This window comes from Neolamprologus brichardi, chromosome 17 (assembly GCF_056152115.1).
Source record: "Neolamprologus brichardi isolate AB-2024 chromosome 17, ASM5615211v1, whole genome shotgun sequence".
Lineage (NCBI taxonomy): Eukaryota > Metazoa > Chordata > Actinopteri > Cichliformes > Cichlidae > Neolamprologus > Neolamprologus brichardi.
Genome location: NC_142120.1, coordinates 1,882,432 through 1,906,373, shown reverse-complemented (window position 1 = coordinate 1,906,373; position 23,942 = coordinate 1,882,432). Strand labels below are relative to the sequence as shown.

Genomic DNA, 23,942 nt, shown 5'->3' with positions numbered 1-23,942 from the left:
CTCTAGACTAGCAAAATAAGAGATAAAGGGTTGCCACTTGTGAAAAAATTTGGCTGTGCAACCTCTCAACGTGTATTTAATTTTTTCAATTTTAAAAAAAACATGACATCTTTAAGCCACCGGGAAACAGTAGGATACTTAACAGACTTCCAATGCAACAATATTAGACGTCTGGCTAATAGGGATGTGAAGGCTATAATATCCTTTTGTGTGGAATCAAGTGTAAGTGAGTGAACAGGAATCCCAAATACAGCAATCAGAGGACAAGGACGAAGAGTTACCCCAAGAACAGTTGACATAATAGCAAAATACCCTGTCCAGAAACTTTGTAGCTCAGGACACAGAAAAAACATGTGGCTAAGGTGACAAGGAGAACCATGGCATTTATCACATTTATTTTCCACTTCTGGATACAATTCAGAAAGTCTAGACTTAGAGAAATGCGCCCTGTGTATGACCTTAAATTGAATAAGTCCAAGACGAGCCACTTCATCTTTAACAGGAGCTACAAAGATATCTGTGTGAAAAGCAACGCATATCATTTCACTGAAGGTAGTTACAGTAAATCAGGTGAAATAAAAGCGTCATCTTTAAAGCCCTTTATGACGCCCTGTTGTTTTTCTCGCCACCGACACATTCGTGCCATTTTACAGCAAAGTAACAGGTGTAAGCAATACTAGCTAAATTCAATAGAGTATTTCTAGATCTTATCATTTTCATCCATGGTTTGATGAAATTTCTCTACAATTCTACAGGCTGCTACAAAATCCATTGTTGGACAGAGGCTCATTTTATTTCTCTAGTTGTGGCTCTGACAGCAGCACAGCAGACACTAAATCAAACAATCAAAATGTGACTGAAGTTTAACCCAAAGATTTTGCATTAACTTGGCCCCTCATCTGCAGAGGCTCAAAAATAACCGGACAGACTAACAATCTTAAATGTTCGGCTTATTTTTTAATACTTGAATGAAAATCTTTTGCTGTGAGTGACGGCCTGAACTCTAAATTGCCAAATGTCGTTTGCTCCCTTGAGATGCTCTGCCAGACCTTGTTTATGAGACTCTCTGCCTTGAGTTTTGTATTTAATAACTGAAAAGCGGCTCTGTTGGGTTGAAATCAGGTGACTGACTTGGCCACTGAATAATATCCCGTGTCTTATAAGAGAAGCTCTTGGGGCATTTCTACAGATTTTGGTGATTCTGAGCAGAACGCATCGCCCTGCGCACTTTATAATTCATCCTGTTGCTTCTATCAGCAGCCACATCATCAGTAAACATCAGTGACAAGGTAACACTGGCAGCCATACATGCCACAGCGTTACCTCACCATGTTTTAAAGATAAAATGATATTCTTTAGATCATGAGCTGCTTCTCATCCCAGCTGTTTCAGATGTTTTCCTATAAAGTCTAATCCAGTCTTCCAGTTCTTGAATGTAATCAGCACTCTAAACTTTGCAAGTCCTAAAAATATTTGTATTTTTTTTTTAATAAAAGGCTTTAATTTTGAAAAATCTACATTATCAATGGGGCAAACATTTTAAAATAGTGAGTTTGTTGAAGGTTTTTGCCGTAGAAAATCAATAACGTGAACTTCAGCTTATGTAAAATTAAAAGCCAAACTATTATCCATAAGAATAAGTAAGAATGTGTTGAAGAATAAAGGGATTCATATGAAATACTGACTTTCAAACTCTTTTGCATAATCGAGGCGTTCTGTGTACATTTGCACATATCAATCACTGCAACTGTTTTTTATTTCCATGCAAAGTAGAAAGAAATAAGGAGTGGCTCACTTTTGCAAAGCACTGAAGTAAACCAGCCAAAGGTTCAGGCGTTGAAAGACTGCCAATTATTACGTCACTGATTACTGACCTGCACACCTGAAGCTGAGCTGGATCTAACTGGTAGCGCTGTGCGATACTGCAGGGCCAGTATTGCCGATACCAATACATGTAAAATATAAAGGGAGCTTGTATAGATGAGAGCAGTGTGTCCTGACTTATATGAATCAGCATTAGTTTTTTAAATTCTGAACACATTTTAATGACCACTAAATCACTGTTAACACAACAAAACACTCCACTGGTTTTGTTGCATTTTGAAAATTAGATGCGACAGTTAACACAAAAAAGTTAAGACATTTATCGCACTAGATGTTTCCCAAAAATAAAACACAATTTTAACACAATTCAGGCTACATGCTGAACTTGGAGGATTTAGTATCGATCTCATTGTGCTAGTATCGATCCCATACCAATACTAGCGTTGGTATCGGTACTATCGGTCTTCCCACCTCTACTAATTGGACCCCATGTCTGAGTGGAGGGCACAAAAACCACGAGCAGCGCTTAGTTAGAAATTTGCCAGTGGAGCTGAAGGTAGGTGTAGGACCACATTAGGAGCCGGCTAATGTTTTCTTTACCTGGAGGGAGTGCAATTTATTCATCTTTTTTTAGTACAGGAAGTCTGGTTGATAGCGCCAACCACCTTCTAAATTATGTATTGATAGGTTACTCATTTTTAAACCCTCAAAGTTGTGACCATCCACAAATGCTTAATGTGGGCTTTAGAAAGATTAAATAAATGATCAATCCAAAGGTTAATCGCATTAACAGGCTGTTTTGGGTGTTCAAGGAAGTAGTTCCCTTATTTGAGACCTATTTTTAAGTCCGTAAGTTCGAGGCATTTATTTTTCTCGGCTAACTTAAAGATGGTGACTGAATAAGTTGGCACAATTCTCAAAAACACTGAGTTAAATCTGTACGGCCCAGATATGTCATTATTCCCCCTTCCTTAAAACATTTTTGCCCGTTGTAGTGGAAACGGCACAGGTGTTTTATCTAACGAGGGTTTCGTGAATGTTCCGAGCTCTAAAGGTGGACCAACATCTACAACCACCGTTGTTTGTGCTGTGACGTTGTTTTCTTCTTTTCTTCCTCATCACCAGGTCTGTCTTTGAGATATCGGACTGATGTGAAATAAAATCCTGAAACACTTGTCTCTTTTACTTGGCTTTCACACGTACCATGAAGGGCACATTCAGGTGTTCTGGAATTAGCTTGACTCGGTGTGTTTAAGGTTCTGGACATGTTCGGGGAAATAAATGAATAAATAGCCAACACATTGTCAGCTCCCGTATTATAAACGGAGAAGTGTCCGCCTCAAAATCTAATCCCTTTTCGAGTGGAACAGTAACGGGGTTCGAGGAAAACTACCGTATATTTGACTCATTTCTACGCTCGCCGTGTAGCGGAGACGTTACGGGTCGCTGCGAGCCAACTTCACGCGAGATTTCGCTGCTCCTGACCGATTCAACATGGCGCCGTAGGAACGTTGTTATTGTTCCGTCGCTCCTGCTAGCTCTCGCTGTCCGACTAAAACTACGTAGATAAAAAAGGCCGAACGCTTTCGTGCGGGCATGAAAGGAGCATCTGGGGATAATGTTAAGATCCACCGGCTTCTTCCGAGGGATTGACTGTCCGTTTTACGCGGAGCACAGCGAGGGCCAAGGCGGCAGGAATGGGTGTAACAGACCGTACTGTCACTTCAGGCACAGCCAGCAGAGACGGCCGTCCTACGGAGCACCGGCAGATGTTAAAAAGCAGAGAGACCTTCCCTCCGCACACAAAGGTGCTCGGCATTATTCTGTCAGTTACTGAATGGACCTAAATACGTGTTTGCACAGTTTGTAGGACGAGTGTGGAGTGGCACACGGTGCTGTGGACGCGTGGGAACTGGCAAATCACAACCAGAACCCCTGGCAGACGTGTTATTGTTTATATCGTGGCAGTCGGTGGATGCGGGGTACATTAAAAAAACCAAACCAACCTTTAAGGACGTGTAAAATAACCGCAGGCAGGAAATTGCAGCAGCGCACATATTCTGATGTACTGCTACAAAATTAGAATATTGCACACATGACTGCACAAAGCGAGGCGTGAAAAACGGGACTGAAGCACCGGATGAGACGGTCACAGCTGCTAATATGAGCTCATGTAAAGCAGTGAGGGCGAAAAATGTTACACTGCACTTGTAGCAGAAGGTGAGGCGTTCATGACCGATTTGCTCTCCAGTAGCTGTTCTGGTCTCTACAGTGTATTCAGAGACGTTAAAAAGACTCGAAGAATGGTGCTCACATCCTACTGTATTATATGGTAATAATGAGCATTTTCAAGTAAACATTAAGGTTTTAAAATGGGGGGAAAAGAAAGCAGAAAATGTTTTAATTAAATGTGGGAATGATCACATTCCCACACTTTGCTCATTCCTTTGCCTGCTCCCTTCTAGCCCCGTCTTTTACCTGCGCTATTCCCTCCTCTGCACATGCGCAGATCACTTTGTATCCAGTCTGCTCGACCTGAGCTGTGCCTCTCATGTACTCCTTTCTAATCCTGTCCATCAGCATCCGGGCACCTTCAGCTCCCAAGCCACACATCATAGCAGGTCTCACTAACATCTACTCAAGCATGCACACGTTTCACTCATCCACCTTCCACCATCCACATTCATTGTGTATCCTGTCCTGCTTCTACCGACTCTGATTCTTCTTCTCCACCTGCTGCTAACTCTCACATCCACGTTCCTGTGCAGTTCTCCTTAAACCTTTAACGCTTCCATTACAGAGCCTCTGAAGCTTTCTGTGCCATTTGTGTCCACATTTAAACGTCAACTCACGTGGTGATAGTTGTGATTATGCTCTAGTTTAACTTGATCTAGCCAACTGCATCTGATGGGAAGAACTTTATCTCGCTCTCCTTCCATCAGTCTAACAGTGACCTCACCGTCTACAAATATTTGACTAAACAAGGCAACAATCATGAAGGAACACTGAATTTTCTACATACAGGGACAGAGAAACAGCTGCAGTGTGAATGCATCACTTCCTGGTTAATATTTGACGTGCTTAACGAGTTGGTTGTATCCGGTCGTTTCTATTTAAAATGCACACAGTAAATGATCACTTTTATTCTTCCCTCCAGATCAAGGCTACGATCCCTTCAATCCTGAAGTAGTGAGACCGCAGGAGCAGCAGAATGGCAAGCCAGCTGCCTCGGGCGACATCAGTGGCGCCTTGGAGCTGGTCAACAAGGCCATCGAGGAGGTCCGCAGTGAGGTGGAGCGGGAGAAGAGGAAGCTCTCTCGGATTGGGGACGAACCGTACAATCCCAGCGAGAACGCCAGCTCGTCTTCGTGCAAGACGGACACGAGTAAAGCGGCGGGTTCGCACTTGGCCTATGATCCCGGGAGTTATCAGATCACATCAGGAGGGTATAATCCCACCCCTGGCTGCAGCAAGTACACCTTGGATTCAGACAATCAGGGGCACAACAGCAACTCTATGGAATACGTTCCCACGTCGCTGAAAAGGCCTTTGTCTCGGACACACTCGCACCAGCCTCCTTCTCCTCCTCCTAGCCCAAAGCGTTCGAATAGCACGTCCTCTTCAAAGTGCAAATACACTGTGGATAATTCTAGGCCATCCACGGACATGGAGTACGACCCGCTGTCCAACTACTCGGCTGGAATCGCTGTGAAAAACAAGAGGAGCGAGGGCGCTCGGCCCGTCAGGACAGAAGGCAGCAAAGCGCACAAGCTGTCGGGCTCGGAGTTTTCCGATGAGGACTATGTCGTAGCTGCGAAAAAGCCACGGCAGCAGAGCGTAGACACAAAAAAGTACACCTTCTCTGACTCTGATGGGGAGAGCTCTGGGGCAGAGTATCGCCCCACCTCGCTTAGCAATCTGCAGCAGAGAAAAGCCGCCCACGGCTCAGACTCTTTTGGGAAGGGGAGGAAAGGGAGTGGTGAAAGTTTGCTAAATGCACTGATGCAGAGGAATAAGCAGGACTCTGACACCCAGGAAAATATTAAAAGAAAGGACAGCCCAGAGAAAAAGAAGAAAGAGGGAGGTCAGACTAGTCAGGAGAAAAGTAGCAAGACTGAGAAACTACATAAACTTGAAAAGGGAGCAAACAAATCATCCGGTAGTAAGAGTAGCGTCAGCAGCAGCAGTAAAGACAGAGCGTCGATAAAAAGCTCAAACCAGGATTCGGCGAAAAAGGAGAACAGGAGTCACGACAAGAAAGACGACAGGAAGAACACAGTGAAGGTTAAGACGTCGGATAAAATCCGCAAGGAAAGCAGGGACGACAAAAAGAGCGACAGCAAGTTGAAAACTTTGGATAAAGTGAAAACGGACTCAAGCAAGCAAGATAAACATGCAGAGAACGGCGCGAGGGAAAGCAAGAAGCCCAAAACATCAGACAAGGAAAAGGAACAGAGCAAATATAAAGAGCATCCCCACAAAAACGGGAAGCTCGATGGTATTAGAAGAGAAAAAGATGCGAAAAAAGTTAGCAAGAGCGGTTCTAGCAGCAGCAAAGCGAGCCCATCGAACAGCAAAGATAAAGCGAGGCAAAGCGCTTCGAGTGTAAAGAGACAGAGTTTGAGTCTGAGCCACGCCGATCTGTTTGGAGACGAGAGTCCGGACGAAGCCGAGCAGATGGAGGCGGATTACGACGACGAAACCGAGGAAGTCCTGGTTAGGAAATCTGCCGACGCCTTAAAGAGGACTCGTCTAAACAAGAGGAAAGCGTCGGAGCTGACTCCGTCCTCCTCGGAGGACGAGGGCGACCGCGACGTGGACTGCGGCAGGGCGGGCAGGGACGAGGTTGACGGCGTCAGATTTGACCTGTCCGGTTTCCAGGACGATCTGGACTTTGACTCAGATCCCATGGAGGAGTGTTTGAGGATCTTCAATGAATCCAAAGACGTGAAGAAGGAAGACAAGGGAAGGCAGGCCAAGCAGGTGCTGATGTCTGTCGCGCTTTAGCCGCTTCCTTTTTTTCGCTAATGAATTTGCTTTGATTTCAATAGAAATGTCGTGTTGTGCCCTCTCAGCAGCACTCGAGGGACTCCGAGGAGGAGAAGAGCACAGACAGCACTTTAACCACTCTCTTCCCTGGTCAGAAGAAGAGAGTCTCCCATTTTGTTGCCAAAGGAAATGTAAGTTTCTTCCAGTGTTTTTGTTTTTCCCCGTCCTATAATCTCACAGTCAGCACCGGCAGCAGGTGTCTCCGAGGTTGCTTGTTATATAAAGAGTGAGTTTTGTCCACGGTGTCGTTTCCCCAAACAGCACGTGTCGCACAGAACTAGTTAATCATCTTACGACCTGCAGGCTTAGTTTAATGCTCATCTTTGACTGAGATATGGAGAATTAACACGTATTGCACAGTGTAACCTTTGACCCGGCTTTTCTTGCTGACGAGTCCAAGGAGACATCTTTAAATGTCTTTGATCAAAACCCTGAAATTTTACTATCATCCGCTGTAAGAAGAAATACAACAAAAACAACATAAAAGCTATAAAGGTTCAATTTACATGTCCCTAAACTAATGAACTACTTTAAGTAGAGTACTGGCAGTTGAACAGCTGTTCCTATAACACCAATAATATTTGCATACTAAACAATAGGTTTTTTATGAGGGGTTAAACTCGATAGAAACACCACAATAGAAATAGAAAAACACGCGGCAGAAGTTTGACGCAGAGAGGAAGCTACAGTAAGAGGAGGAACGGGAGTTTCAGGGCTTCTTTGGCTGAGGAGGAGTTCGTCGTTTCGTCGTCCACTTAAAGTCAAATGTTTGCGGCTCGTTCACGCTTCTGTTGTATCTGTTCTTTAAACGCCGGAGTCACGGGGAGGCCAGACAGCAGCCGTGACTCTGTGTTATTTCAGTGCAGGTGTGAGTTCAGGAAACGCGGCGGGCGAGGAAGTAAAGAGCGAGAAGGCGATGTGAAATTATTGGAATCTGAGGCTGTAGGTGCTTTCCGCTCATGATTTGTCAGTAGTTAGCCAGTAACTGCTCGACTGGGCGTTTCCATACTTGTGGTGACAAAATGGTCAGCAACGATTTGGGTGTCAGCTGACTTTGAAGTGTAGCTTTTTTTTGATTGCATCATCAGCTCTGTTCTGAGCGACCAAAATAACATTTTTCAGTTTTTTAATCTAAGAAATAAATTCATGTGGCAACCTGTGAGCTGCTCAACCTCTAACTCACAGTTTCATAAAGGAACTGCCTCCAGACTGATCTCTAACAGTTTGTGTTGTATGTACGTCAGTTCACTTCACTTCACTTTTAGATAAAACTTCCTGTTGTTGTTTTCAGACCGATGCACCTTCCAGGACTGCGGTGCGGCCGTATAGGAGACCCACGGCTCAGGAGATCTGCTACCAGCGTATGCAGATGGCCCAACAGCAAGCGGCTCAGCTGTCTGCTTCGGTCAAAGCAGCCACACAGGCCTCAAGCCCCAGCTTCTCTGGAGAGAGGAAGAGAATAGCGCACCGTCCTAACCCTCAGATAGCTTCCTCCAAAACAAGTAGGAGTGGCTCGGTTTTCTTTGCCAAGAAGCAGAAATGGCAAAAATCTCGATTTTAAACGCTGACGTTACGCGTGTGTCTTTCTGATTCAGGTCTCGCAGACACTAAACATGCTGCAGGTCGCGTGTTATCGCCCAGTCACACCCTTCAGAGTGTCAAAGCTCAGACCACAGTCGGTATTTTGTCCAAGACCTCGTCTACCGTCACGCAGAAGAGGGTGGCGCACACACCCACCCTGAAGGTATCCCGAGCTTCCTGTAACCTGATGTGTCGGATAGTTTGTGCACGTGGCTTGAAGTCATCGTTCTCTCTCCGGTTTGACCTTTTCAGAGTACTTCAATGAGGCGTCCTGTCATCCCCACCGAGTTCGGGGCCAAAGTTCCCACCAACATCCGCCAGCGCTACCTCAACACTTTCATCGATGAATGCGTCAAGTTTTGCCCATCGGAGGACGGCGCCTTCCAAATGGCATGAACAGCACATTTGAAATTTGCAGCCTGGGCTGTTTTTGTTTTGTAGGAACTAGGGATGCAACGATACCAATTTTTTCAAACCGATACGATACCGATACTTGGATCTGAGTACTTGCCGATACAGAGTACAAAGTACAAAAACCGATACTTCTACCACACACACACAAATGCAATGAATTGGAAGACAGGTTTTATTTTATTCTCTGCCGATAAAAAATAAAATCTTAATAAAAATGACCACAAAAAAATTTCAAGTGAAAAATAAGCACTTCTGTTAAATTATTGCAGAGTCTCCACATTGTAATTTAACAAAATATCACTGAACTATTGGCACTGTCTCGAGCTTTAAGAATAATAAATAAACACTTCTGTTTATTTATTATATTTCATATCGCAGCTCGAGTATGCTGAGAAGACGGTGCAATCCTATGTTTTCCACAACTGGCATTGGCTGGTCATCCAGAGCGATAAAATGAGTCAGAGCCTCTGTTATTTTAACTGCTCGTGGATTTTCTCTTGACATTTTTCATCGCTTTTCCAAAACCTGAGTTAAAGTTGGCTGTTCCACACTGCTGACATTTTGTTTAGCCTAGCTACAGCAGCCTCCAGTTTCTCTTTTTTATCTGGAGCCGCCAGTCTCACTCGCCTAACCTTGTGCCTGTTTAGCGCGGGATGTCCCCCTAGTGGCCAATCTAAAAAACTACAACAGAAATGACAAGCCACCCTCTGATTAATGAAATAAGTTAGTATCGGTTCATGGTATCGGTTAACTTTTACGAGTATGAGTACACACATTTTACAGTATCGGCCCCGATACCCGATACCAGTATCGGTATCGGTGCATCCCTAGTATAAACTATAGATGGTGAAAAACATGGACGTAGCTACAAACTTGCATTCTATCAAAAGACCACCAGATGGCGACAGCCGTGGTCCTGTAGAAGCCCGTGGGGGAAGCGGCTCACCGAACACTTGTGTGTTGATTTTATGGGCTCAGTCACTCATATCGGGTCATTTTAAATAAAAAATTTGGTCTGTTTTAAAAATCGTGATCATATTGTGTATGAAAGTGGAACCGCATCACTCTTGGTTTTTGAAACCAAAGTGGCATTGGCGGGGAAACGGTCTTCACAAGGCTTTAAAGCGGGACTTGAGACACCGCCAATGTCGCAGTAGCTACGTCAGTCTTTTCTGCCCTCTGTGGTTCTGATGGTGGATAAAAACCGTTGATGTGCTGCAGCGGTGTAAGCGGAAAGTCTCGTTTCAGGCCCTCGATGAGGAGAAGCTGGTGTACGAGCGCAGTAGCAGTAAGAACATCTACCTCAACGTAGCTGTCAACACGCTAAAGAAGCTCCGGAGCAAGAGCAGCGCCAGTCCGTCTCCCGTCACCAGTAGGTCACCAGTAGGGGTTTCCCATACACGTTACAGTGGAGCTCTTTACATCCACAAACAACGACGTGAGTGCAGCAGGTGTAGCAGGTTTTCCATATACAGTAAACATTTGGTGTTTTTTGTGTTTTCCCCGCAGAGGAACCGGGGTCAGTAGCTAAAAGGAAGCCACAGTCCCACGAAGAAGTTCTGGGAGGTCGTCTTGCTGCCACAACCAGCTTCACTGTGAACAGGATGGGTAAACAGCAGGAGGAGAAACTCATCGGTGAGCGGACGAGTCCAATTTCACGCCGCTCTTTCTCCGGCCTTGTTAGGAACGTTTCCTTCCTCCTTTTGGTTTGCAGATTAAACATCTGATAAAGTGAAAAGTGCAGGACAGAGAGAAGCTGAAAGAATCTTTGTGTGAAGCAGAGACTTGTTTACTTGTTGAGGTGCTTTTGCTTTAACAGTGAAGCTGTTCAGATGGTCTTGTGACAACCACCAGGGTCCTGTTTACTGCCAGCTACCTGCCCCGTGACCCGACACCAAACGCAGCGTGTTTACGAGACTTTTTCTAAAGGGATCATTCACTGATCAGCTGCAACTAATAAGTCCTGTGATATGTTTATAGAGCAGTAGGTAATTCAGTTGAATCAGCTGTGGTGGAAATAATAATTAGATGTAACCTCAGATCGTCTGAGCTCATCTCCAGGAGAATAGCAGTCGCAGTCGTCGTCCTGAGTTTTCAGCGTCTGTGCAAAGACGTCATTTAGGTGTGTGCGTCTCCCTGCAGGAGCCACACTGTACAGGAAGATGAAGGCGTACCTGATGACAGAGGAGCAGCTCCAGCAGCACGGATACCCGCGGCCGAACCCCGAGGCCGCCGGCAAGGCCGTCATTTACAACCAGCCCGAGAAGAAGGGCGTCGCAGACCGTGAGTGACGCTCCCGCTTCTCCTTTAATCGCTGCTAAACTGAATTCATGTTAACAGCAATATGAACGCGATCTGTTCTTCTGCAGCGTTTAGCAAGATATGCTGTCGATGCGGCGCCGAGTATAAGGTCAACGTCAACGGCAGCTGCGTGCGGAAGGAGGAATGCAGCTTTCACTGGGGACGTTTGCGCAGACACAAAGGTGCGTTTGCTTTATTCATCAGAAGAGCATCCCCGTCAGTCTCCCAGTCGCCACGTCAGCCATCTTTGCCTTCTGCTTCATTCACTTTCTTTCATTTGTTTGTATCTGCTCCTGTCTGTCTCCTCTCTTCAAGTTGCTGGAGGCTGGGAGACCAACTACAGCTGCTGTGCTGCAGCTGTGGGCGCTCCAGGCTGCCAAACGGCCAAGGTACCCTTAAAAGAAAGCACCACATAACAGGACAGCACACTCCCCATCTACATGTATTAATACTCCGTGTATTTAATACAACACTGTAAAGACTGAAATATCTTCTATATGTGGCTTTTTGGACCTTTCTTCAATCTTTTGGCAGAATTGGGGGGGAGCACTGGTTTTCTGCCGTTTCCAGTTCCTTCTACAGGTGCTTGATTGGTCCTGAGCTGGGACACTCTTGTGGTTTTTTGCTGGTGTGTTTCAGGTGTCTTGTTTAAGTTTCTTCTTCTGGGCCTGAACTCTTCACTCAGATACTCTGTAGCTTCCTGCGTCCACCTTCACATCTCTCGGGTCCCCTTTGCAGGAAAACATCACCGTTGTGCAAAACTGCACCAACTGTATTCATGAACTGATGCTAGGCGCTCTGCGACATCAACATACGCCTTTGGGAACTTTAACAAAATAGATCAGCCGTTGTTTCAGACCACAGGACTTTTTCTTTTCATGGCCTGAGTCGCCTACATCGAGCTGCCTTTCAGCCACTGGCAGTGTGTTCATGCTGTTCTGTGTCTTCACTGTGAGAAGTGTTTGCTCTGATGTTTCCCGTGGAGCTGTGACCAAGACATTTCGTCCCACATTAGTTGGTTGGGTTTTGCGGACAGATCCAGGAGGATGTTTCCCATCATTGTCTTTTTTAATGTTGCAGAGATTTTCTTAACATCCTCACATCTGCGCTTTGACACAATCTTGTCTCACAGGTGTGACGACAACACCAATCAGGCATAACGTTATGATTGTCTCTTCATCGCGGCACCGGCTAATTTAGGGAGCAGTGAGCGTTTTGTTGTGTCAGAAGCAGGAAAAATGATGAAGTGTAAAGATGTGAGTGAGTTTGACGGGGGCTGCATGACTGGGTCAGAGCATCTCCAAACTGCAGCTCTTGTGGGTGTTTTGGGTCTGGAGGAGTCAGCATCTATCAAAGGTGGAGGAAGGAACAGCGGTGAACCAGCGACAGGGTGATTGATGTATGTGGGGACTGAATGCCGCCCGCCTGGTCTGACTAACTCTCAACTTACGTGACTTTAAAGGGTGTGTTGCTAACATTTTGGTCTGAAGCATCATAAACCTGACAGCTAAAAACGGTTTAAAGTAATAAAGTGTGCATAGATATTAGGGCTGCCACGATTACGTCGACTATCAAAATCGTTGACGACTGATTTAATAGTCGACGCGTCGTTTGAAGCTTTGTAAGATCACAAAAGACGCAGGAATAAGTAGTAGGATTTAAGAGTGTAATAATGGACTGAAACAGAAGATGGCAGCACTGCATGTACAAGGATGCCAGCTGCCGTTAAACCCCGAAGAAGAAGAAGCTGTGTCCCAGAATTCATAGCGCAGCCCAGCTCAGTTTCCAACAATGGCGGCAGCTAGTTAGTTTTAATATTACTTATTATTCTTTCTGGGTCACAAAATAAACGTTTAACATATTTTCAGGCGAGAATGTAGCTGTGTAAACCTCAAATATCTGCTCAGTTTATCAAGACACCACATATTTTCAAAAGCGCTCCGACGTTTTCGGAGACGTCTGTTAGCCACTAGCTCGATAGCTAGCCGGGGGCTAGGCTCACTAGAGCCGTGAGAACACCGGACTCCCGGCTAATCGTTTTCAAACCCACCGCTGTCTTTCGCTACTCAGGTTAAACATGATATATAAGTCACTTAGATAACTTAAAAATGTTATTGTTTGGCTTTTTTTGTATTTTATTTGTTCCTGAGTAAATCGGTTTGGCTGAGATTAAAGTTATAGTTTTTACACAGCTGAATAAACGTCAAGCAGACAGCTGATTATCAGAAGTGTGAGATGCTCGAGAATTTACTCCGGTGTCCTGTTATATTTTAGATAGCAAGGAGTTTATTAAACTTCACCGAAACAATCTGCAAATTTCATTAAAATTTAATAAACTCTCATCTTGTCTTTATTTTTAGTTAGCACATACCTTAAACACTTAAAGCTGTAAGCTAATGATAGTTATATAAGAGCAGATGCTGCTGGTGCAATAAGCTGTACGTTTTACGTCCAATGGATGATGATCTGATTAGTTGACTAATCACAAAAATAATCAGTGACTAGTCGACTATCAAAATAATCGTTTGTGGCAGCCCTAATAGATATGTATAAAGTGCAGGTATGAAAGCACCTGATAAAAAGAGCAGGCGTGCACGTTCAGTTTCTTTTCTTTGTTTTTCTGTCTGAATGTCAGTAAAGTTTTCACCTTTGAAGACGGATTCCTCGTTTGTGTCTAAACTTGGCTGTAACTGAGAGAAATAACAAGGAAGCAGCAAAGTGGCAGTCGTGATAAGAACTGGTTTGTGGTCATGATGCAAAGAATCCTGCATGTTGCACGTCTCCTGCTGATGACCTTTCCGTGATCTAAACGCAAACTCGTAAGGTCGAGAAAAGACGAGATGAAGATTTCTTGCTGAGAGTCGCATTGTTCAGAATCTACTCGCACAAAAGTACCTGATAACACGCCGACAGACGTGTTTGATGAGAGTCCGCTTTGTTAAAACTACAACTTCCTGCAGATGGACTACAAAGGTGCATCTTAGATAGGCGGAAAGTACAACTTTGTTACTTGTTGCAGCTGTTCATCCTGCTGCGCCTCCGGCCTTCATTAAGGCTTCTCTGCGATGCCTTCAGCTTTTTAACTGACGGCATAAATCATACAACTCACTTTGATCACTTTAATATAGCTCATAATCTTGATTTATTAAGTCTCACCCAAGGCAACAACTTCATAAGACGCGGATTTTATTAAAGCAGCGTCGTGTTCAGAGTTCAGCGGTGGGTTAGACGTCGGTTCAGAGTAAGATGGACACGAGTCACTCATGGTTTCAGTTGATGTGTTGAATCACAGCAGGGCGCTGCATCGAAACACCGAAGCCCCTTTGCTTAATATTTGGAGAATTTAACCAGCTCTCATTACGGCTGCAGTGCAGCTGCCTCCAGGCCGTTTCACTCAGAGACTTTTGTATTGCAATCAGCAGCTCGTCCTGCTCTTGTCTAGCAGTGGATTAGCAGCAGTTAATAAAAAGCCAGCACACTCAGGGACTGATCTGCTCTTTATAGAGGTTCAATTGACCTTTTTAATACCTTATGTTACATGTATCCCTGTTTATTTACATATGCACCTTATATATTGACCCTACAGTACAATAATGGTTCATTTTTCATCTTTTACTAAGTTTATCAGACCTAAAACGGTTCCCGTCCCCACAGCAACACGTTCAGGACGGGCGTAAAGAATCACTGGACGGCTTCGTGTCGACCTTCAGCAAACCTCTGCCTCCAGATGGAAACGGAGGGGTGTTTGCTCTGGACTGTGAGATGGTGAGTTCACCACCATCTTCAGTTTTGTGCGTTTTTATTTTTAGAGTTAATTTATTGAGTTTATTGTTGATTTATACATAGTTTCACCTGTAATGAGCTTTTATGCTTTTTTAGTTACTTATATGTTTGCTAAAGAAAATCTTCATTTCAAAGAGAGTCTCTTGTGTAGAAATGAGAGAAACTTTTTGTTTCGTGTCATTTATTCATTTTCCCCTCACCTGTGGAAACAGTGTTACACAAAGCAGGGTCTGGAGCTGACCCGGGTGACGGTCATCGACTCAGAGATGAAAGTCATCTACGACACGTTTGTGAAACCTGAAAGCAAAGTGGTGGACTACAACACGCGGTGAGTCCTCTCCGTTCACCCCCGTAACCCGACAATATACCAGCCGGCTTTTGCTGCTTAACTAAACCAACAGTGATCTCGGGTCTGATTTTGATCTCGTGTGTGACTCGCAGGTTTTCGGGTGTAACGGCGGAGGATCTGGAGAGCGCCGCCATCACTCTGAGAGACGTTCAGGCCGTGCTGCTCTCCATGTTCAGCGCTGAATCCATCCTGATAGGACACAGCCTGGAGAGCGACCTGCTCGCTCTGAAAGTGAGTGAAAATTTAAAATGTAAAGCAGTTTCATTTTTCCTTTTTCCCCTTCAGCCGTCCACCCAGCTGTGCAGGTTTCCTGAAAGTCTTGTGAATATGATAACTCGAATAAAAGGATTTTATATCGTGAGAGGTAGCGCTGGTGGAGGACGTCCTCCCTCTGCTTAAAATGTATTAACTTAACCCCACGAGGTTTACCAAACGATCACTGCAGTGAGTTTTTTAAAAGCTATGATGTAACAGCGTGGGTGCTTTCCTCTCTGGATTGCAGCTCATCCACAGCTCGGTTGTAGACACGGCCATCGTGTTTCCTCACCGCCTTGGTTTGCCCTACAAGCGTGCCTTGAAGAACTTGATGGCTGATCACCTCAAACGCATCATCCAGGACAATGGTGAGAACGATGTCGTTGATTTATTTGTAATTCTTCATAAAAATTGAGCACCGCAAACACCGGTGTTGCTCAGCAGCATCTAAACTGATCTGTGTGGAAAATGACATAAATTTTGTTTGAATTGCTCCGATTTAGTTTGGAAGTTTTTGGAAAATTAGGAATGGGGGTGGAGCCTGTGAGGGCTGCGATGTGCACGGTGTCGTGTTTCAGGATGAAAAGAGTAAATTGCTGGTAAATCTTTAGGGGAGGACGGCTCTTCAGATGGATGCTGCTTCAGTCATTTTATGAAGCGGGTGAAATAATAGTTAAATGATTAACTTAACTATTAATTTAGTGTCCGAACAGGTCTAACTGATGTGACTGCAGTGTGACCGAGTCACCAGCAGATGTCGCTGCAGAAGCCCGAGTGTTTGGGGAGAAGTCTGTGTTTTTGACCTGAAATACAAACGTCTGTCTACGACAGCAACAGCTTCACGTCCTCAGTCATCCAGGTCACGGTGGCGAGAAGGCACCTGGACTTTGTTTTGTTGATGAAGGCTTTTCATCAAAGAGGCTTCTTCATGTCAACACTTGGTGTTCACAAACCAAAAAGTCCACTTGCCTTCATTCCAAGTACTCAAGACTCTTATTTGTCCACTGTTTTCTAGAGCAATGTCTCATTTTAAGCTTGATTTAACAAACTGAGCTCGACATTTCGACAGTCAGGGAAGGGAAAAATCATTTCTCAAGCTGCTGAAAAGAACTTAAACAATGGTAAATGTATGTGTATAGCGCTTTACTAGCCCCTAAGGACCCCAAAGCACTTTACACATCCACACACTGGTGATGGCAGCTACATTGTAGCCACAGCTGCCCTGGGGCGCACTGACAGAGGCGAGGCTGCCGGACACTGGCGCCACCGGGCCCTCTGACCACCACCAGTAGGCAACGTGAAGTGTCTTGCCCAAGGACACAACGACCGAGACTGTCGGAGCCGGGGCTCAAACCGGCAACCTTCCGATTACAAGACGAACTCCCAACTCTTGAGCCACGATCGCATCTTTGAACAGAGGGCGGGGCCTATGACACCAACTGTCTGCCATCGATAATCCAGTTCTGAGATCCTTCCTAGACGCCCTAACGCCCACTCACATCCTGGGCCCTTTGACCTCAGGAAATCACATGATAGGGCGGGGCCAGGCTTCCCAATGAGCTCACCTGAAACCTTGGCTGATTGTGACCCACACCCGTGTTCACACCTTGGCTCGTGTGATTAGGTAGAGGATCATCAGGGGGTCCATGTCCCTCTTGGTGAGTTACTCCCACAGAGCTTAAACTCTCCACCATTTGACCTTAGAACTGAAGAAGCTTCTCGGATGAGAGGTGAAACGTCTTCAAGCAGGTTAAAGAAGTCCAGACGCTTTTCTTTGCAAGCTCCTTAGACTACGATGACCTGGATGACTGAGAACCTTCACAGAGACTCTTAGTTTTGCTGTTCTTCTAGCAGATTTTCATCCTGTCCTTAAGTCAGGAGTCAGTTGAGTTTCTTTGAAGAGCTGCTTAAAGGGGATTATTTTACTCATTAAAGTCACTTTACGTGTGTTAAGAAGTACTGAGAGCTCTGTAGGCCGCTCTTTGCCTCCGCTAGCTTCAATGACGGGAAACGTAGGAACAAATGTGGCTTAAAAAGACGACGATGTTACTTCTTTGTTTGTAACTTGTGCGTGTCTTTTCAGTGGAGGGCCACGATTCGAGCGAAGATGCAACTGCCTGCATGGAGCTGATGATCTGGAAGATCAAGGAAGACGCAAAGGTCAAAAGATGACCTCTGACCCCTCTGCTCTGTGTTCTTCAGTATGATTTCCTGCTTTCATGCTGGTTGCAGGCAGACAGAAGTTCAGGAGGAATGAACTTGCTCTCACTAAGAACCTGTGGTCAGAGGATTGGGGGAGGCGGGGCGAGGGGGGGGACGTTGAGCAGAGTTTGACATTTTAATCAGTAAAAGGCTGAGAGGAGCTCGGTGATGATGCTGAGAGGAGCTCGGTGATGATGCTGAGAGGAGCTCGGTGATGATGCTGAGAGGAGCTCGGTGATGATGCTGAGAGGAGCTCGGTGATGATGCTGTCTACTGTGTTTGAGGTGCGAGCTGTCAGCCCCCCTCAAAGCAATATGAGCCTCAATTAATCGTGTTTTCACTCGCGGATTTTTCTTCAGTTCTAAATAATGTAAGTTAACACATATTTCTGTTTAAGGCCTCAAACCTACTCATAATTTAAACCGCTCCACGGGAGAACTAGTTAGAAAGTCGGGTCGTTGTCCACTGAACGTTAGGAATTATTATGATATTCATGGCAGGCTGTACCTTCGGCCTAAATTGCACTATAGAAAAGCTCTTGTTGTTTAGGGCCCAAGTCTGAGTACCTCATGTGTGTCGTAATGAACGATGTGTTACTTGTTCTTAGTTACATTTAGGTGCTTTCAGCCGTGTAAATGCGCTTCTTCGCGTGGCACCTAGTTTCCCGTCGCTGGCGCTCTGTTTATACGGCGTTTCTAACAGAGATCATTTTGTCGGTTGCCTCTCAAACCTGAGAAATACTTGATCGTGTCGGAGGGCGGAAAACAAAATAAAGTCAGCCTGTTTGGTGCAGCTGAAGGATTCTCTGTGTCCAGACACAACAGTGACGATCCACCGCTGTCCCTGCGTGAAGTAGAACCACAGTCATGCCAGCAGGTGTGACTTTGTTTTTCCTCCGTAAAATGACTCAATTATGTTCAGTTGTTGAACTAAGCCTTGGTTGTTAACGGCAAACAAATCTCCGTTTAGTGAGCATCAGCGAACCTGTGCTGTTTATGTTGGAAATGACTGAAAATCTACCAGTGCTGTAAATAAGCAGTTTTCCTTTTGTATTCATTTTTTTTGTTTGTTTTTTTTGGTGGTTTATCTTTTTCTATTAAAATCTATTAGTTTCAACTAAATGTTGCTCTGGTTTCTGGCTCCATACACACCCGTACACCTGCCCGTCATGAATCCTGTGCTGTCTTTTCCTAATGCTCCTGTCATCGTAACGCACCCACGTCACCAAGCAAAATGAATCCAGTGAAATTCCCAGTCGGGACACCCAGGGAATGTGGTAGAGCGGGACGCTGGCGGGAACTCTGTGCAGCTGACGTCTGAGCAGAACGGGCAGCAGCTGAGTGTTTCAGGAGGCGGAGCCAGCATCGGGGTGGTGGAACAAAAATTAAACTTACAGTGTCCTAAAAATATAAAAGTTACTTTTAGGAGTCAGTTCATGTGAAGATGAGACTTGTGAAACTTCTGCTGTTGAATTGAGTGTGACACCTGTGATTCCTCTTATTTCTTTTAATGCTGTCATTTAGAAGAACCCCTCTGTGAACTAGAAGTGCTGTTCTCTGAATAACAGTCAGACCTCCGCATGATTTCTGGCCTAAAGAAGTTTTGCGAGGTTCCTCTCCCCTTTAGTCCAACCAGAGGTGGCTCCTACATCACAGAAGATCTATTGTCAGGCCTCACGTGTCGCACGGGTTTAAGTATCCTGTTGAACCACTTGTGACATCACTATTTAGTGTTAAACTGAACACACACACCTTTCAGTGCAGCAAAGCTTAAACTTCCAACACATAATATTCTCAATCCTGTATTTTTTCCATAAAGGGGACTTTAAATGATACAGGATGTTTTCATTATTGTGCGTTTTCTCGAGCAATGTCTCATTTTAAGCTTGATTTAACTGAGCTCGACAGACAGGGAAGAAAAAAATCATTTCTATGAGCTCTCAAGCTGCTGAAAAGAATTTAAAAACAATAGTAAATGTATGTTTAAAGTGCTTTACTAGTCCCTAAGGACCCTAAAGCACTTTACACATTCACACACTGGTGATGAAGCTACATTGTAGCCACAGCTGCCCTGGGGCGCACTGACAGAGGCGAGGCTGCCGGACACTGGCGCCCTCTGACCACCACCAGTAGGCAACGGGTGAAGTGTCTTTGCCCAAGGACACAACGACCGAGACTGCAACTTCCGATTACAAGGCGAACGCCCAACTCTTGAGCCACGATCGCCCCAGGAAAGAGGAAAGTTTCCTGCTCAAAGTTTGCAGCAAAGTTGTTAAAATGAGTTCAAACACTTCCACTTGGATCCGTCACACAGGTGCTGTTTGTGTGCACGGCAAGTGCTCAAACTTTAGATTTTGCAGATTCTTGCTGAATTCTCGGGACTTTTATCTCGCCGTGGGTCTCTGCCGTTGTTCAGATCAGAGGACTTCTTCCGCCGCAGCTGCACAAATGCTTTTTGACAGTGTGACAGCTTTTTCTTGGGACAGGCCCGGGCCTCTTGCAGGCTATATGTCCCTTTAAAACAGCAGGTGCAGCCGGTTTAAACTCTCCTCTCTCCAGCAGATGTGTAAATCGTAAAAAAAAAAGATAACAGAGAAATGCTAAACTGTGAGGCCCATCCTTTCTTCAGTGCGTTTGCCTATTAAGCTCCTCCCGTCACATGTCAGTATGCATTTCCCCAGGCCGGGCCACGGACCCCAGGTATTAAAAGAGCCAGTTAGCAGGGATCAATACCTACACAATGTTCCAGTGACAGGGAGGGGGCCTTCCTAGTGTTTATTGAGTGTTCCAGAGATTTCGAACATGTGGAGCAAAGCAGCTTAGAGGGGTCGTCTTCATTATCAAATTCGATCAGTGCCTCTCTTTCTCTGTCCCCCGTGATCACCTTTGACTGGTGGTGGTGGTGGGAGGAGGGGGAAGCTGCAGGCCGGGACCCCAAAAGTGACCACATGCTGAGAGACGGGCTGCTTATCTCTGAGAGGAGCAAAGGAACACTTTACTGCCCACATCGTGGCTGGACTTAAAACTGACGTTGGAGTTTATCGAGTCTGTAATCGATAAGTCGTTAACAATAAATTATTGAGCTGCTACAGCTGTTCTCGTGGACCTTTGCTTCCACGGTGCAACCTTCAGCCAAATGCTCGTAGGCTGAAAATCATGATCATTTTCATCATCGATGTACAAAAACTGACACTCGGACATCTCGTTTAGTTAGATGCACAAATCAGAACTTCAAAAATATTAGTGAGAAAGATCCCAAACATACTGGCAACACAGAGAAAAAAGGAGGTGGATGGTTAAATGGAAAAGACTGACCTCCAGGGAAGAAGAGGAAACATGCGCACAAATGGAGGCTTTGGAGCAGGGATGTCAAAATCTGTTCACATCATGGACCAGACCAGTGCAAGACCTTTAACTCAGCATCCAATCCCTGAGATGTCTCAATACAAGAACAAAAGTTTCAACAGCACATCTGTGTTTTTCATTGCTGAGGCTGCCTTGTATTTATAAAACACAAGGTTTTTATTAGTATGCTGATTTTTAATTTATTTAATTTTTTGCTTTTACTGTGGAACCACCAAAAAACCTTCAATTGTAAATAGTTCAAATACCTGGCTTTTACACTTAACTACTTTGATAACATATTTATTGCAACGGCAGCTGTAAAACCTATAAAAAAATACAGTTAAAAACTCCAAATCCATGCCTTCCTTCGTATTTCTCAAAGCCTCCGAGGAGGCCGGATTGGAGTCTTTACTGGGCCACTTCTGGCCCACAAGCCTTCTGTTTGACATCCCTGTCCTAGACTACGTTAAAACTTCATAAATGGTCTACACAAGCTGCTCCCCCTGTTCCTCCATCAGCTCATAGCACTCACTCTCTGGACTTTAGCAGTGGTTGCCTGTGTAAAGTATTCACTCCTCATTGGCCTCAAACTCCTTTAAAAGTGCAGCAAAATCACTATTTACACAAATTTTATTGTCACTGGGTTTAAGACCCACTCAGCTTCCCCTCTGTTGGTCTGACTTCACCCCTGCTCCCCTGTGTAGCATGCTGCGGGTGCCCTTGACCCCGGGGACACACACAGCTGCCCGTCCCTCCCTGCCTGTCTTTAATCTATAGCTCCAATTAGGAGACTGATCTTTACTGAGCCCCTCTTATTGATCAGCCGGTGTGGCTGCTTATTACCGCGCTCCCAGGGGCTGCAGAGGACATCACAGTAAGATAACGGGACTCGAATTACACTTTAATTGTTGTAAAGAGAAGTTATTCAGGTCTCCTGGATTTCTTAGTGTGTGTGAAAGTTTGCTTGTAGCCGTCATAACTCATCTCCTCGCTGCCTTTTCTGAGCCGCAGTGTGTGTATTTGAGCTTTTTGTGTGTGTTTGCAGCCAGGTCAATGTCACTCTAAGCCCCGAGTGTCATAGTCAGTGTCAGGCCTCAGCGTGATCCTGGCACTCACAGGGACTTAAGAGGACCGACCGACCCGCCGCCGCTCTCCCAGTTCCCCCTCAGGTCAAAGGCCAGCGGGCCCTATCGATTCCCCCGAGTGTTGCGCAGAAGTCTTTAGATCCTCTGCCCGCTCTCCCTTCTTCTGCACACATGCTCCCGGACTCTTGCCCCCCCTTCAAAAGGCCTCCCAATTGTACTTTGCGTGCCAATCGATCCATTCGGTGTCCGAGGGGGCCGTCCTTTAAGATAACTGACAACTACAAAGGTCCCGTCCTGACAGGCCCTTGTCAATACAAATTAGCACTATTGATAAGTAATTAAAGAAAGACTGGGCCACTATATAAAACATCTGTTAAACAGGAGGCATTAACATCTTACTGACCAAATAAAAGAAGCAGAAGAAGAAGAAAAGCTCCAAAACCAAAACAAACGGGAGGCGAGCGCACGCCTCAAATCGATCAAAAGCCGAGATCATTTACTCTAGTTTTCTGCAAAATATTTGACAGTTTGTCAGTGGGAGGCTCGTATGTTTCCCCCCTAAACTCCACTAAGATGCACAAGTTAAAAACAGGACTTGGGACCTCACAGCTGGTTTGGAGGACCAGTCCTGATGAGACTGCACTCTCACTGGTGAAGGACACACATTTTGAACTTTAAGGGGAGCACTGGTTGGTTTAATAAGTTATATTCAAAAGTTTTTCTCTTTGAACATGGATTATGTCATTTTCTCCACACCCAGAAAGTTGTTCCTGTTAATGATTTCTAAAGCGAATATTAACTGCTACCATTAACACCTCCTAGTAAAGGCTGACTCATTAGCTTTGTCTGAACTGACTTATCCCCTGACTAACACACAGCCTGCTGTGTTTAAAGCAGCGTGTGAAGTATGTACGAGCACTAACTTCGTGTTGGTGACACCGAGCAGGATGGAAACTGTAAACCGTTCACACCGTCATTTTCTTATTTTGAGCGCAGCGGCAGGGTCCCTGTAATTCCCTCTGCTATGTGACAACAGTTATTAAACCTGCATAACACCTGCTCGGCGGTGAGGCTGTTGTCAGTGCTGTGACTCGGCCTTTTGTCTTCTATTCGCCGTAATCCACGCATGTGTAAGTGGATCCTCTAAGAGCAGGATAACTCCTCTTAAGTGGTCTTAAACACTACAGGAGGGGCTGAAATCCACTAACTTCTCATTTACCTCTGCACTCCCGTCCTCGAGTCAAAACCAGTTCTTACCTCGGTGATGGGACGGCACCCTCACATAAACACATGAAATACGGCGACAGCGTCGGTTAAAGGTCACTGGGTGTTGAGAGTTTAAAGACGCTAAATGAAGCGCCTCGCTTGTGTCGATGGGTAGGTGGTGAACCCGGACGAGCCCTGCCGGCCCGCAGAAGGGGCAAATGAACCGGAGTGGGGGCGGGTTTGCAAGCGAGGGGGGCTCGTGAGTGAGTCAGTGGAGGCTGCTCTGGGATGGGGAGGGTCACACACAAGCACACTCTTTGTGTGCCTCTAATCCCCCCAGCCAACACAGCTTTGGCCAGGTTTCATCATGAAAGTGCCATGAAATAACTACTTTTTTTCTCTCCTCGCAGTAAATCTCCCCTAATCCTGCGGGCTGTGGAGACAAAGGCCTCCGGGACCTAATCCTGGAGCTTTTAGTGGGGCTGAGGGGCTGGCTGACAGAGCCTCTTCTAAATGACTTATTTCTATCGGACACTAATATAGCCTGAC

At 45.4% G+C, this 23,942-nt stretch overlaps 1 protein-coding gene across 2 annotated transcripts; it reads left to right on the top strand.

Annotated features, from left to right (window-relative positions):
* The first annotated feature begins 3,310 nt into the window (after positions 1-3,310).
* rexo1 (REX1, RNA exonuclease 1 homolog) lies at positions 3,311-18,833 on the top strand. Of its 2 annotated transcripts, none has more exons than XM_087830532.1 (16): positions 3,311-3,632; positions 4,982-6,807; positions 6,903-7,004; positions 8,165-8,375; positions 8,469-8,617; positions 8,707-8,844; positions 10,117-10,240; positions 10,378-10,503; positions 11,011-11,151; positions 11,238-11,351; positions 11,485-11,558; positions 14,824-14,934; positions 15,165-15,280; positions 15,394-15,532; positions 15,804-15,924; positions 17,640-18,833. In XM_087830532.1, exons 1-16 carry the CDS (start codon positions 3,443-3,445, stop codon positions 17,726-17,728), a joined length of 3,771 nt encoding a protein of 1,256 aa, XP_087686658.1. In that variant the 5' UTR covers positions 3,311-3,442; the 3' UTR covers positions 17,729-18,833. The 2 variants fall into 2 exon arrangements, with proteins under 2 accessions (XP_087686658.1, XP_087686657.1); XM_087830531.1 differs by having other exon boundaries at positions 6,900-7,004.
* Positions 18,834-23,942: the final 5,109 nt, after the last annotated feature.

Bases quoted from the DNA above. Each gene is read 5' to 3' on its own strand.
- rexo1 (XM_087830531.1), top strand. From the start codon at position 3,443: ATGTTAAGATCCACCGGCTTCTTCCGAGGGATTGACTGTCCGTTTTAC. The intron at 8,845-10,116 runs GCATGAACAGCA...GTCTCGTTTCAG, and splicing joins AGGACGGCGCCTTCCAAATG to GCCCTCGATGAGGAGAAGCT. The intron at 15,925-17,639 runs GTGAGAACGATG...GTGTCTTTTCAG, and splicing joins ACGCATCATCCAGGACAATG to TGGAGGGCCACGATTCGAGC.